General features: G+C 41.9%; 1 protein-coding gene across 1 annotated transcript in view; it reads left to right on the forward strand.

The window, feature by feature from the left end:
• The window catches only part of CECR2 (CECR2 histone acetyl-lysine reader), a 453428-nt gene extending 437446 nt beyond the window's left edge, over positions 1–15982 (forward strand). The window contains exons 19-20 of the mRNA XM_086952894.1: positions 4717–4804; positions 11278–15982. Coding sequence (XP_086809020.1) covers positions 4717–4804; positions 11278–11283 — 94 coding nt within the window. The 3' untranslated portion in view covers positions 11284–15982. The remainder of the gene's footprint in view (positions 1–4716; positions 4805–11277) is intronic.
• Positions 15983–16248: the final 266 nt, after the last annotated feature.

Below are 16248 nucleotides of genomic sequence, written 5' to 3' on the forward strand. Positions count from 1 at the left end.
ACTGATGAGGACGATATTTTCAGGAGGAGCATTACTATCGTGAACAATATATGGCTCCACATCATACATATCAATTCCATCATAGGCAGGAGTCTCGTCAGAGGGAAATGGCTCACCTTCCTCCAGCACTTATTCAAGACCTACAGGCTATGTTGACGGATTATCGTCTGATTTCCGCTGCAACAAATCCAGACAGAGCCCAATTCCACAAGTAGAGGTTCCTGTTCCAGTACCAGAGCCAACTCTACCTAGTACACCGGCTCCTGCACATGGTCCACTTGATACTGGCCATCAAGACACTTCCTCCTCGGATGAAGAAGTTGAGGAAGGCTAATTACCTAAACAGGCAAATGCGCCAGATCACTGTGACAACTATATCGTCGAGACACCATTTCCGCCTCCGCTTTTACCCTCTGATTCTCCTCCTGAAGATATAGGAGGATTTCATAATTTGATGTAGAGAGCAGCTACTAGGTTCCAGCTCCCTATTACGGTCAATAGACCACTTTCCCTGGATCTGAAAATCCTGCAGATGACCTCCCCATCCTTCCATGGAGGCGTCTGTCGTTAACACGAAGTCCGGGATGTTTTGCAGAAAGGTGAGACCTTGGGCAAGATTTGCTGTCTGTGACCACCAACGCAGTGCATCCACCATTCGTGCAGTTATTTGGATAACATCTTTGAAAGATCCCAATGCTTGTCGCCATTCTGCTTTTTACATGACTTAAAGGAGGATACTAGAAAGATCATTTGCTCTATTCCCATCATTGATTACATCTGGCAAGAAGGAGTGAAAATCATGAAGACGCCAGCATCCATAACTGTGGTGCTACCTCGTATAGTGAAAAAAGCACCGAGCTCCAGAGAACAGTCCATCTTGGCTCATAAGTCATCCGAGGCCAGATTTGGTAATATCTCAGGCTGCACAGCGGCATTTGAAAAGCCTGCAACACCAATTACCACTCCTCCAGGCAAGGAGGGATGTCGCATGGACCTTTTTAGAGAAAAAAATCTCTTCTATGGCTGCAGCTTCAATTAGAGCTGCTAATGCCTTGGCAATCATTGGCCGTTATGACTGCCAAATGTGGTCCGACATTGCGGGATTGATAGATCTTATCCTAGAGGATCATAGAGAGGAATCCCAGAAGATCTTATTAGAGGGAGGGCGAGCGAGCTGCCTCCGAAACAATTGACTGCACGTTGAACATCGCCAACATGAGCTTTCGGCAATTAGCTGGGGCAGCAGTTCTTCGGCGCCAGGGTTGGCTTAAAGCAACTACCTTTAGACCGAAAGTTCGGACGAAGATCCTGGACATGGCTTATGATGGGGATTCACTGTTCCGGAAACCTATAGATGACTCCCTTTTTGCAATCAAAAATGACAGACACCGCAAAATCTTTAAGTGCTCTACTATACAGACACATTCCTTTCAGAGGAGCCAGGGGGTGAGGATTCACTGCATATTGGGATGTCTATCAGTTGAATCAGCAGTATTGCTAATACCAACCTCAATGCCGACAGTCGTACAACCAATCGTCTCGCCGTCAGTCATCGACGGCTGGTTTCTCTGGCCAAGTTGGCCAGAAGCGGACACAGCAACAAGGCTCTGATTCTGCCAGAAAACAATGAGCTTCTCAGGGTGCCAGTCAACCATACCCCCTACCCATGGGTGCGAATATTTCTGCTCATGCATAGCGGTGGCCCAAGATCACGTCAGACCGCTGGGTGCTGGACCTAGTCACCAAGGGTCATACACTAGAATTTCTCCAGATACCACATACCACTCCGCCCAGGGAATACCCCTTCCCTCGTCTTCACTTACTGCACAAAGAAGTCTTGATCATGCTCCTCAAGGAAGCAATAGAAGAAGTACCATCCACACCGAGAGGAACAGGTTTCTACTCTTGTTTATTCATAATCAAAAAGAAGTCAGGAGAATAGCGACCGGTTCTGGATCTCCGCAATCTCAAAAAATTTCTCAAAAAACAAACATTCTGGATGGTAACCCTTTCCGATATTCTGGGGTGCTTAAATGAACGGTGTGGAGACAAGAACGCTTTGAACTGGGTGGTGTCCAGGGATGCTCAGAGGAATAAAATGTTCAGAGTTGGAATCAAATTTGATGTGCCCCTTTTCAAAGTGAGACCTAGCAAATTGAACAGATGGAGACAAATTGTTGTGGCAATATTGACTTCTTGCTTCAACGGAGCTTTGAGCAGCCAGTCGTCGAGGTATGGAAAAACTTGGATTCCCCCGGGAAACGTAAAGTTGCTGCTATTAGTGCTAAGCATTTGGTGAAAATCTGTGTTATTTATTTTAGGCCAAAAGGGAGCACCTTGAATTGATAGTGGGTGCCAGCCACTGTGAATCGCAGATATTTTCGATGTTGAATACTGCAAAACGTTTGTGCCGCCATTCTTTCTATTACAAATCAAGGACTGGTCATCTTTGTATTATCATGTGTTGTTACCTTATTGGTTTTGTAATTGTCAAATGTAATATGCTTTTTTGTTATTGATGTCTTGCTAAATCGCCAAATTGATGTTCTTCTTTGTGTGACATGATTTAAATGTTGACCATTTGCTTTAAAAAAGTAATTGAATAATGGTGTATTAAATAACATCAAAATCACACCAGTTAAAGTGTTTTTACTCAAATGTTATTGATTTAATTTACACACCCAATCATCTATTTGTTTAATACTGTGAGAAGTGGGCATAACCCTGTCCCAGAGTTACTAAATCTACCAAAATCAAGATGGTGCAACCCTTCTTTCTTGGGCACATCTGCAGCCCACCTTAGGTGTGTGACTATCCTGATAGTGCACCACGCCTCCTGGCATTGATAATTTCCTGTCTGTCCTAGTGCCAAATCCGCATCAGTGCAGGGGTAGCATCTCCCAGGTCTGAGGGGGGGAACTGATTTGCATATCAAAGGCAGCAAGAGCTTTGAAGTCACTGGCCTTGGTGTGCAGATTCACTAGCCATCCAGCTGGAGGAGGTGTGAACACCTTCTTCCAGCACAGGCCTTGTTCCTGCCCTCAGAGAGCGCAGGCTCTCTCTTGCAGGGGTCAGAAACATGTCTGTTGTGGCAGGCTGGACTGTACTAGTCAGCAGTGGCGGCTCCTCCTGCTTTCAAGCAGTGCAGAAAACAAAAACCTAAAATGATGATAACTTTTAGATATTATCATTTTATGTTACTTGTTGCTTTGCGGGCGGGGCTGCTCTGCTCACAGAGCAGGGTAGGAGTGGTTTTCCTACTCCTAAGTGCGCAGTGACTGTTTGGTCGGCCCTCTAGAGCTGCCCAGACCAGTCAATGCAATACCGAAGGGGATGCTAGACGAAGCATTTGAGCAAATCAAACACTCACCCCCAGTCAACTGGGTTTAATCCATCATCATTCTTTAGCTCACTCCACCACCCCGGTTCAGACATGGCCATATGCAAATTAGTCTGAGCTCCGTGTCTTGGCGCTCAGACCTATCACTACGCTGCACTGCAGCGTTGTGCTTGGCTGAGAAGAGGGAGCCTGGCTGACTGCTTCCTGTTCCTGAAGTCTGAAGCAGGAGCAAAGGAGACACAGGAAGTTATTTTTGTACATTTTTTATTTTGTTCAGCTCCCTTCCACGGTCGCGACACCCTTGCCACCCCCACGCAATCCCTGTGCCGCCCCTCCCCCCCCCCCCCTCCCCCCTCCCCCCAGCCATACCGGCCATGACTGCTAGTCAGCCAGCACACTAAGAGTTTACCTCTAAGTTGTCCTCTGGATGCATGTTTTAATAAATGCACTACTGGCATCAGTATTTATACCTAATACCATGTGTTAAAGTGAAGCCATCATGTAGTTTGGGAGCTCGTAATGACCAGTTCCTATTACATATACTTAAGATGGTTTCCCTGTTCACTTGCACTATCTACCATTTGAACTAGACCGCATGGGAGCATTTCTGCTCATGCAGATATGTTCTCACATGTAATATAATGCATCCTGCCTTAGGGCTGGAAGGCCTGCTGTAGGGGTCACTTATATATACTGCATGCATTGTCTGTGACATGGCACACAGTATCTGTGCCAAGTTGCAGTGGCATTCTGCATGCGTTTGGTGGTGCGTCCCTTAGGATGGCACAATCGCAGCCCTTACGGATGCTCTTTAGTACCCATTCCCTAGGTACCACGGGTATCATTTGCAAGGGATTTCCAGTAGTAGTAAAGGTATTGCCAGTTGGGGTACAATTGCACAGTTGTCTTGTTTTAGGAAAAGAGCACTGCAGTATTTGTATAGTGCATAATGTCCCTTGGGCCTCCCAGGGCTTTGACCATGTGAATAGCAGGAACCCAGTGCACTTCAGTCAAAATTGCATCAAATACCCGGCAAAAAGCAGGGGTGACCATGTCAAAAGGGGCACTTTCATACACTACCCATCAGTAGGACCACTTTTCTATTGGGTAGTGTTGACATAGGTCTATTATACCACCAGGGACACGCGTAATGAACTAGCAAATGTGTAAGCCTGCATGCCGCTGTATTTCTTCAGTCAAATGGAGCAGGTGCGTGGGATCTAAGGAGGTGTCTAGATATGTTAGGATGGAACATGCCTGAAAGAAAAAAAGAACACAACCTTTTTGAAAATGGCTTGTAAGAATATGCATGAAAAGATCAGTTTGACCTCTGAATCAAAGCATGCAGGTGTTAATCTTCTTCTGTTTTTCCCCAGAATGCGAATGCAGCAGCCATCCTTATCTAAAATGTCAACACCTCTGAGAGAAGAGACACCTCACAAGTCTGAGATGCCTATTGATCAGGTTAGAGTTGAATTCCTGTACTTGCGCAGTCAACACTCTTTATAGAATTGTAAAAGGTTTCTTTGACACAAATTCTTATCTCTGTGCTTCGCTCATCAGCAGTAAAGTCTTTTTGGAGTTCCTAGGATTTTTTCTTGAAAAATCTGCATTTTAAAAATATTTTTCAGTGGGGAGTTCCTCATTAGGTTTTTATACATTTAAATTAGCTTGTCCATTTTCACCTACTGAGAGATTTTCTTTTCAAAATGTCCTTTTTTTAGTGTCTTGCATGGTTTTCTAGTAGGCTCTTTGGCCTTAAGATCACTCTTCTTTATCTTCATTACTTGCTTTATACAGACTTTGCAGAAATGTGTTTTCTTAGTTTCCTTGTTATTTATTCTGTTTTGCTAAGTACAGTCACCCGTAAACACGCTTATGCCAGGGAAGACATTTTGTTCCTGACAATACCTTACTTAGTGTCTCTAGGCAATGCCATTTTTATTTTTACAGATCGATTGTTAATGGTTGACTTGAGTGTCAAAACAAAATTTCCCCACCTTATTCAAGAGGTCGTGGTTGTAAGGATGGCGGTGAAAGTGTGTCTGTGACCAGCCCCTCCCCCTGTTCTGATAGATACAGGTTTATCCAAAGATTGTTTGAGTAGTCCTCTGTTCTTTAAAACCACAAGCAAAGCTAATTAAACTATATCTTTTCGGATATATGGATATTGAGTTTTTCTCCCTCACGTAGACCAGAAGATCATCAAACTCCTCCCTAATCTGATGTGTTATTCAAATCACCTACCAGAGGAAGCATGCAAGCATGTCAGTGAATGCGAAGCTCATAACTAGAACTGGGGTTTCTAGTTCCATCTGTCAGGATTTAGTTAATCGAACCTGCCTCCAGTACTACACAGATATGTGATTTCTCTTAACTTAGTTATATCAATGAAGGTATAGTGCAGCTCACTTTTTGTCTCGCCAGAACGCTGCGGCTTGTTTGATAAGCTATTTGGGCTAATGATCTCTTGTTGTTCACATTTGTGCCTCACACCTGACCTTTGGTGAGTCTCTGTTAGCTTCATCTTTCTAAGGAATCTCTGAAATAGATTGACCCTGAACACAAAAATGTCTCATTTACTTAAGTTCCATCTACTCTCTTCCCCAGTGGGTTCTATCCCCCAACCTTCATATGCTCATGTGAGATCTAATTTTCATTCGTTGTTCCCAGAGCACTAGATCGCCATTGCGTAACCTTTTTCAGTTGTGAATGACATGCATCTATCCTTGCTTGTGAACATGAGGTGGATGCCTGGGGAGTGAAAATCAACAAGCTCAGCCAGAAAGCCTTCATGTCCACCCTCAAGAGAAAGAGCTTTCTCATTGACGCACGCAAACGTCGGGAACTCCATGCTCTGTCTGGTGGTTTAGTTCATACACAAATCCCACTTTGCCTGGAAAGGCAATTTTGAAACGATAATGACTGAACATTCCCCTAATTCAGAACATTTAGCTGGAGTCATACTTCCCAGAAAAGTGAGCCATATCAGTTATTGATCTTTATTTTCAGCATCTGGGGAAATATGTTGGTGCTTTCTCATCCTGGATGCGGCAGGTTGTCTGTGAGACATCTTACTTAGTAGTCCCAGATGGGCAAAAGTGCCTTTGCTACTTCTTTATGGAAGTAGAAATACATACTAAGAACAATGTACACCTCTGCTTTCAATTTGCAAATGAGTTTTAGTCTGGCAAAACGATCTATTATACTGTGTATATTTCTCAGGCTCCAAACATTGCCAAATTACTTATTTTAATAATAGAGGAATTAAAGTCACCTCTAGCACAGCAAACCCCCCACTCTTCTGTCCAAAGAGCTATGTGCGCAGTTAACAAATTTCTTGTATGAAAAAAGTAAGTGCCTACATCACCCACAAATCCATACCACCACCCGTAATACCACCGCTGGTGACATCAGAATGTACCAATCTGCTTCAGTTTAAGGATGTCACCTTAGCAGATGGATCTTAAATGTTCCCTGATCAATCTTTCTATGGTAGATGTCATTAAACTTCTTGAAACTTAAAAGTGAGAGCCTTATCACCAGGATAACCACGATAACTATAACCAGTGCCCTGAAATCATAGAGACCCTACCTGGACAATCAAAAGTTATCTGCAACCCTTGGCATTCTGATTGACACAGATCAGTCCTTGGAAGTGCAAGTACAAAAGACTGGTTCTGGCAGATTAAACAGCTACAAAATATTAGACTTTTAGTTGATTCTGATTTGTCATATGCTTTTAGTCAATGCCTCAATAATATCAAAACTGGACTATGGTATTGCAGTCCACATTGATCTCCCAGACAAAGTGATGTGAAGGCTACAGATTAATCACACTGTGGCATTAGACTTTATTACTGGTAACAAAAAGGAGGGCCAGATCACCCCAGTTTTTAATTTTATGCTTTGGCTGGCCTGCAGAAAAAACATTTTAAAGTATCTTATCAGCCTTTTACCCTGATTTTATGAAGGCCGAATTTGTTATTTGTTGACATTAACCTACTTTCTATCTACTTACCAATACTTACTACAAATCCCGGATCATAACAATGGCAATGGAAAATTTTCCATGGCCGCAGCTGAAGCCTGGAATAACCTTGCATTGGGCCTCACTGCTTTTCCTCCCCTTTAGCTTTCACAGGGAATTAAAGATTCTGAATTTTAGATCTTTGTTGACCTTATGCAATGCACATAAAAAACTTTCCGGCGTTTTAAAGACCGGGACATTGGACAGAAGTACATGTTTTGATTAGGCGGAATCTGTGTGCTGCCATAGTGCTCAACCTCTCCTTCATTAAACCTCTATCCCTGCAACCTAACCATACCAGCATGTTTATCTCCACAACCATTTGTCTGAAATGACATAGCCTGTCACTAATGATCACACCTAACTGGTATTAATTGTAATCTACACCAAAGAAACTGGAGTAAATGCATGGATTGTTTTTTTGTTCTTGAGAGCACACAACTAATCCCAATAACCAACAATACTACTATATTAACCACTAACCTTGAGTTGCAAAGTAACATGTTACTAGTCATAAAGCAATGCAATGCCTCGTCAGGGGTAGTAAGTACTAGATAAATATAATTACAGTTACAATATTTCTCCTAGATAATTAGATAAATATGGTGCTTGATCTTGTCTGGCAGCTCAAATGTGAGAAGGGCTGTCAGAAGCAATGTGTTGCTGTATTGCAGTCAGTCACCTCCGCCTTCCTTTTCCATCACCAACTTCAGGGGTACCTTAACATGGCACACAATGAGAGAAGGGTGTTTGTTTGCCTTTCTAATTAGGAGTGTTAAAGTTATATTGACTGGAGAGACATTTTGTTAAGCTTGCCGTAATTTTAATTACATTTTTACAAATGATATTACAACTGTTATATTTTATTTGCTTTCAGATTACTATATTAAATTACATTATTTGCTTATTGAAAATACTGTAATTTTAAATTAACCTTTCCTGAATCCTAAAAAGCTGTTGCTACCGCTTAACACTACCCTTCCCTGAACTCTACAAACACTTATTATTTCTCAGTGCTTCCCATCCCTGAATCCCAAAGACCCTTTCTATCGCTTAATGCTACCCATCCCTGAATCCTGAAAACCTCTTGGTACCTCTTACTGCTCATCCTTGAACACTAAATATTTCTTGCAATCCTTGAACGCTAACCTGGCCTGAACCCTAAACACCCCATGCTACCCCTTAATGCTACTCTTCCCTATCCCCTAAGGATCCCATACTAACCCTTAACACTACATTTGCCTTAATCCTGGAAAACCCCTAGTGTCCTTAAATCTATTTTCCCCTCAACCCTACAAACACCTAAAACTATCCTACCCCCTAAGGCAGGGGTCTCCAAACCGGTCCCGGAGGGCCGGATCCTGTGCCAGATTTTTCGGATATCCCCATTGAGACACATGTAGTTATTTTAAAAATCTGGCATGGATCCGGCCCTCCAGGAACGGTTTGGGGACGCCTGCCCTAAGGATAAGCATCCCATACTACCGCTTAACACAACCTTTCCCTGATCCTGGAAAACCCTTATTATCCTGAACTCTATTTTTCCCTCAACCCTACAAACACCTAAAGCTACCCTTCTCTGAAACCCTAACCCTTAAAACCCCTTATTACCTGTTAATGCTACTCATCTTTGAACTCTAAAAGCACTTACTATCCTTTAATTCTGCGGCAGGAAAGTACTCCTTTTTGCCTGATGTCAACTGGAAGTGCAGTTGGTTCCTGCTAACCAGGTCCTCAGTGCCAGATCTTTCCCAAAAACTATACAATTGTTACCCCAAATGGCAATACCTTTAGTACCCTCTATAAGTCCCTAGTAAATGCTACCCCTGGTACTTAGGACCTGAGATACTACAGAGGGTCCACAAGGGCTGCAGCACGAATTGTGCGACCGTAAGGGACCCCTTGTTGTGTGGCGTTTTAAGCTCCGAGTGAATTTTCCCGATTCATGACCTTATATAGGTAGAATTCACATTGCCCTTATATAGGCATATAAATGAAACCCATATTTAGGCATAGCCCATGCTACCCAAATACAGTCATGGCTATTTCCAACCGTACCAAACGACACAACGACTTCTTGAAAAACCAGCTTAAGCAGTCAGGGACTTTCCCTTGCTTGGATATTCATTTGTCCAAGAACTCCGTTACTTTACAAAGAACAACTATTCCCTAGGGGTTCTTTCTTGATGTTCATATGCCCGACTTTGTCAAACTATGGCATTCCTAAACACCTTCAAGTTATAAATATGCCTTCACTTGCTATGGCAAACTACGGTGGTTCAGAGCAGTTCGACTATCTACTTGCCCGACGCAGCTCGCTACAGCAAGTGCTGAAGGAAGCTGACTCTCCAGCTGACTCACTGGTCAAGAAGCTGCCTTTTTCCTCCAGAGAATCCAGCTCCAGTGTTTCCGGCTCCCCTTGCGGGGTGTTGGGAAATCGAGTCCCGAGACAGATATACCAGACCTCATTCATTGTAAACAAAGGTATGGAGCTGATAAGAACCTAGAGAAACCTTTGGTAGATTCTTGCCAAAAAAACAACTAAACCTATGCTACACAATACTTACTTTTTCCCTCGTACTTGACTTGGGTACATTGGGGTAGGCGTATTTTAGAAGCACCAGTTGAGTATTTTTAGTCAATGTTATTTATGTATGTATTTTTATATGGCTTAGAAACCATACAATGCTATTACAGTATTATTTTATAATACTAGTCTCGCTGTACACATTATACTTTGCAGTCTGCATAACGATTGTAGCAGTTCACCTCTCTTGCATGAGAAAGAAGACTTCAATAAACCCTTTTATTGAAAACGGCCATCTCACTCTGCAACTCTGTAGAAACGAAGCATGCACGATTGACTGAGTGAAATACTTATCTATTGTTTCCGCGACTCTGAGAGATACATTTCTTATTCTTGGGAAACAAAGTTGTCATGTTTATGCGGTTGTCAGAAACTAATCCCTTCTTGTGAATTCGAGAAAGAGTGAGTCTTTTGAAGTAACTGGGCCGTGTGCCAACATACTATGGATGTTTCCAGAGGTGTTCGCCACAGGTTAAAATATTAAATATGGTTTGTGTCAAACCATTGTTTCATTTCCCACTCGCCACATTTGGCTCTGATAATCAAATGTGCACTACATTTTCTAATTAAAAACAATTGTTAGACTGTCTTAGAAACGAGGTGGTATGGATTAACTGCAAACAGTTATATGTAAACTTGGTTTTGACTGCCAATAGCTAGAGATACTACACGGTATTTACAATACACTTATTGTAACATGCTGATGCAGGATATTGCACTGTCACGGTGGGAGTTCTAGAATGCCCGGTACATGCCTTATCTGAAAACCTGTGGCTAGGGGAATTTCCGCTTGTTGAGAACTGGAGAGCGCACCTAATATAGGACACTAAATGTAGAGGGATTCATTTTACTTTGCCACAAGATCTCTCCCTGTTACTAGCAGTTCAATTTTATGATGTGTCCACAGAGCCTTGTAGGTACGCTTGACTCTATTTTCAAATAGTAGTGTGCACTATAAGCCAAACAAACTGTATTGACCATCTCTAATGTACTGCAACATATTAAATGGCTGTAGGTTCCAAGGACTTTAACAGAGCATTAGCGAAATACTGTGCTAAAATTGCAGAGGGTCATTATATCACTTAGCTCACTGAAACAACTTTGAAAACGCAATTCTATTTGTTGATGACTTTCAAGAGATTAACTTTTAACTATTATTCTTATTTATTGTACTTTATCACCTGTGTTGTTTTAATATGTGATATGTGTGTAAAAGTTGAAATTGGACTGTCAAAGGAACTTTCTGTAGTTAAACGAACTTACAAAATATTTTTCAGTTGATGATGTTGCCTTCATACCTCTTCTCTCCTGCTTCCACAGAGCTAGCCCTGAGCAACGGGATCCGCGCCCATCGGTCTGCATTACCAAGTAATGCATCGAAGGCTCTCCAAAGTCATCCCATGAGAATGAAGGACATCTATCTCCAACATGCAGCTAAACAGTGCCTTGATTTTCATCCGGAGGGGGATCAAGCATGTATGATCTTCAGTGCAGGACATGAATTGCAGTAATGACTGATGTCTTGAGTTTTCGACGCAGGGAAATACTCGTTTTTATCCACTGGAGAGAGACATGGAGGCTGCCTCTGTTCCGCCGCTGTCTGTGATCTATGGCTTTCCCTACAGAACAATTAAATGTGAGGGTATCGCTAATCTATCTCAGGAATATTTTTCAGGTTGAGGCGGGTGGAGGCAGATTTTTTTGATTGGGGCGCAGGCAGTGCTCTTACACTGTAAGCATAGTATTACTATAGGGGGATAATTCAGCTCCTGTTTACAGAAATGGCCTTTTTGGTCCTCTTTTTGAGAAGGGGAGGGAGCGCGGGCGTATTATTTTTTTTAATGTTATTTGAGGAATGTACTGTACATAGCCAGGAAGGAGGGGGGCTTCTAGTGCAGCTCCTTGGACTCTTAGCACTGCGCTTACCTTAATCTGTTTACATGAAATCACAGTTTGGACAGCAAAAACTGGGGGATGAGAGGTATTGAAGCAGCATCGGATCTAACATTAAAGGGGAGATGTTTATCAACAACAATCCGCAATCAACATACTCGTCAACTGCAGGAACGGTGAGATGGATTCTGACTACTACAGTTCCTTAGTGCAATTGAAACTGTAGTGTGTGCAGCCCACGGTGCCAAGAAGCATCTAAAATGTGCTCCTGGACTGTATACACTTTGGATCAGAAGGGTTTTGTAAAATATGTTGACTATGCTGCTGTGTTGCTGCACCCTGATATTCACACAGCACCTGGTGCTCTAGAATGTTTTTCATACACTTTTGTTTTATCATTGTTAAGAAAAGGTTGTGTGATTGAGTTAGTATGTCTTGTATGTGTCTCCAGCAATAGTGTTTTTAATGGGTCCCGATGAACTGCCTTGAAATAGTGTAAAAATATAGACTTACATGACCTTTTGATTCCATTTCCTATGACGCTCTGAATTTATTTCTCAATTTTTTTGTTTCTTCTTCCCGAAAAGCTTTACGTACCTTTTTTTCGAGTCTGTGGTGCGTTACCTGGGAAGAATTAAATATAAAGAGAGATCTCCTACTTTAAAGATAACCGCTCATGGCTTTCTAGCTCCAGAGGCAATATTTGTTTTGATGTAAATTGTTATAATCGGGTCTAGTTGCAAGATGCATTTACAAACTAGCTCAGAAGAAGCACTCTATGGGATTCCTCTGCTTAGCACCACTGGAAGCATAACAAAACACCAACTAAATGTACATACTGCATGTCTGCCTCATTTTTACAAATCTGTTTTCTCCAATAAATATTACTGTGAACACTCGCCAACACCTCTGACCAGCTTCACATCAAGGAAAGGAAAGTATTGGTCTGTGTAGGGGAACGATTTCAAATAATCATGAAAGTAAAGCCGCTAAAATTCATCAAGTTGCACATGACTGTGGATGGTGCTCTGAGGTGTTAGTTACTAGAGAATGGTTTGTGGTAGCTAGCCCTTTGGAGAACCCTCTAGCGGTAGCACTATGCCTCATTGCCTTAGGAGGTGGACTTTAATCCACAGTTGCACTTTTGTGAATGTACATATACCTTTTATGTGAAAAGCAGGAACAAATCTGGGTTTAGGTAGTAACGAGGAGTAAAAGCCACAACACCACCTCAAATCTGGAAATGAATGTGACTTTTAGCAGTATTTGCAAATATTTGCTATATTAATCACACTATTCAGATAATCTTGATCAGTCTTGCTCATGTGCTGCGTGCAGGGCATTAATTGTCAGGTAATGATTTTCTTGCTGATCTCTGAGAAGCTTAAATGGGGTGTTTGCTTCCAGAGTGTTATTTAAGCCTTACTCTTACTGGTTAAGCTTGGTAATATCTGGAAGAAGTGGAACTGGTACTTTGTCTACTGAAGTTGGTCCTTAGTCGGACTATCTTACTATTCTTCCTCCTCGATGCTTCCTTAAACACCACAACTTGTTGGTGCTGCCACACTCTCTGGATCCTCAGAGTTCGGAGTATTGTAGGTTTGTAGTTAATTCTCTGGCTCGCCCTACCTCTATACATGCAGTTTGTGACCCTTTGGCGTTTTAGGCAAATTTGGTCAGCAGATAACGAGATTAGGTTTCTGCACTTTCTGTGATTTACGATAAGTAGTGCACCTTGTTAGTTTTTCCAGAAAAGACTGTAGTATACACGTCAGTTCTAACTAGTAGCACACTCACTGAATAGCCTTTGACACAAAATAATCTAAAGATCACATTTTTCTTCCAAAGGAAGCTATCCAGTATTTTGTATTTTCAAGAGCCGTGTAAGAAAAATTGATACACGAGTGACTTTTTTCTGGTGTGTTATTCTCCAAATGATATCCTGCTGCTGCAACTAATAGGGTAGAATATCTATTCTAGATGTATATTGTAACCTGTCGCACCCTGCTTTTTTCTGATTCCTATTTCTTGAAAATGAAATTGGACAAAATTATTATAATCCCAAATTCTCCCATCCACCCTTAGGGACCCCACCTTCCTCCCCTGCCCCATTCCCTGTTATCACTTATTTAAGGCACTGTCACCCAGACTCTTTCCTGGCAATAAAGAAAAGCTCCTCATTCGCCATTGTGCAACCCTGTTCCGATCGTTCTCCTGCTCTTTGAGTTGAGCAATACCTACTCTACCTTCTAGTGAAAAAAATTATGTAAAACGAAACTTAGCCGCACAAGTGCAACATGTGACCGAGCAATCAAACCTATTGTGTGAGAAAGATTTATACAGGGCACAGACGTGGTGCAGAGGGTGTGACTTGCTGCTCAATGGGAGTGTAGCTTTAACCAGAGTGCATATGCAGCTCTCCATCAGGCTACACTCGTGCATGAAGTAGAAAAGGCTTTTAATCCCCTGGCATAACAACCCAATTGCATCCAAACTTCTTTCTCATATGAGAACCACCTCTATGTTAATGTGACCCTTTTCCCTAGTGTCTAAGAAACTAATCAAAGAATGTTAGTTTCCATGCACATACTGTACACCTTCAGGTTGATGTCACTGTTAGCGTCTAGATGCACTTAGACCCCCTTCTGTTTTTCCTTTTTTTGTGAAGCACTCCTTTGAATCCGGCCAGATTCTCCCTCTTTTAAGTTTAAATGCGAGTCCTTGCAGTTTTCTCAACCCATTTGTGACTACCGACAATTAGGTCATGTACTCATGACGTTTTCTACTGTTGTTGTGATGAACCTTGTCATCCCTTTGAGAGAAGGTCCCTCTGACATTAGTGCCTACTATGTATGGTAGAGAGCACTAATGGTTGAACTTCAAACCCCAAGGATATATGATGCACTACGACCGCCTATAATGGCGTCAGCTGGCTTTTATGTTGTGTTTCGAGATGACCTAGTATCATGAACAACCGTTGAGACAAATGAATTAGCAGTATGCCACCTAAGCAGTTAATATAAAATGGCTACTCTCCCCTCACCTACATGTTAGCAACTTGCACAAAGCAACATGAACAGTGCCTGATTATTCTGGAACACGACAAGCACATGTTCTATATAGACAAATCTAACTAATCTCTTCTCATATGGGTTCTTCATTCCTTTCGTCAAATCCATTCCTCTTTGCTTAATTTCTTCAGTAAAAAGGTGATCCGTTATGATGTGAAAGCCTCATTCCTGCCATCATACTTTAGTAGACCACATTATACTTTCGATGCAAAAGGCTGAGGCAAGCACCAGTTTTGGGCAAGCTGCAAAGCCGCAGCCCACTTTGCTTAGGACTGTTGTCTATTATAGACTGCAAAATACCACTTGTAAATGTATTGAGGAATAAAATGCAAACACATCAGACCAATCTATGTTCTTGATACTGCTGTTGTCTTTAGATGTACAGATGGAGACAATTGGATTTAGTTTTAGATTACCGATATGCTGTACTAGCTGCCACCCTTCGCCTCTTAGCTGTATCTCCCGTACCACCAGAGGGGTAATAAATGCAGTTAGATGCATCTGCTTTGGGGGCAAATGATGTACTTTTCCTTAACCTGGATTATTCAGCTAGCCAGTGTGATGTTGGGACATGTGATTTGTATCCTTAGGTCCCATCTATAAATGGAGAGCTCATAGAAGACACCTCAGTGGTAACCATTGGGCTTTGGAACAAATACGCTGCTTTATTATTTGTCTATCTGGTGCTGCAGTTAATACCTCACTTTGCTGTCAGATAGTGCTGCACACAGGCATTATGCCAGTGAAACCATCCCCTCATGGCTTCCAACCCTCGCCCTCCTCCCTCCCAGTCCTGCTGTGAGAAGTTAGAACTTCCTGGCCAATACTGGAAATGTGAACTATATTTATTTGTTTTTATAGTGTATATTTCGGCCCTGATTTTTTTCTTATGTTTTGTGTGCCGTTATTCTATCACTGGGAGCGACATTTACCTCAGTAGTTAGTTCTATGACGTATTGTTTTTGTACTTTTTTTTAAAAAAAGGTTGTTGCTTGAGGGCAATAGATTATTTTCCGAATGAACTGGTGATTTTGTATAAAGTACATTCTTAGAATAAATAATTTAGCAAAAAGCGAAAACGTGTGCATTTCTTTTTGTGAACATGAACAGATTTTAAGTTTCTGTATTTTTAACGCATTTGAATTTACAGGAATTTTTGATGTGCGGTTACTCACAAAGTGAAACTTCAATTCGAAAAAATTCTGTCCGAATAAATGGGCTTATTTGATGAATTTGTTATGAACTAGTAGTAACACCAAGATTTCCTGAGTATTAGGTGTCTGTCCAGATATATCGATTTGCCTACGTAACATCATTACATTCAACT

This window comes from Lissotriton vulgaris, chromosome 1_2, assembly GCF_964263255.1.
Source record: "Lissotriton vulgaris chromosome 1_2, aLisVul1.2, whole genome shotgun sequence".
NCBI lineage: Eukaryota > Metazoa > Chordata > Amphibia > Caudata > Salamandridae > Lissotriton > Lissotriton vulgaris.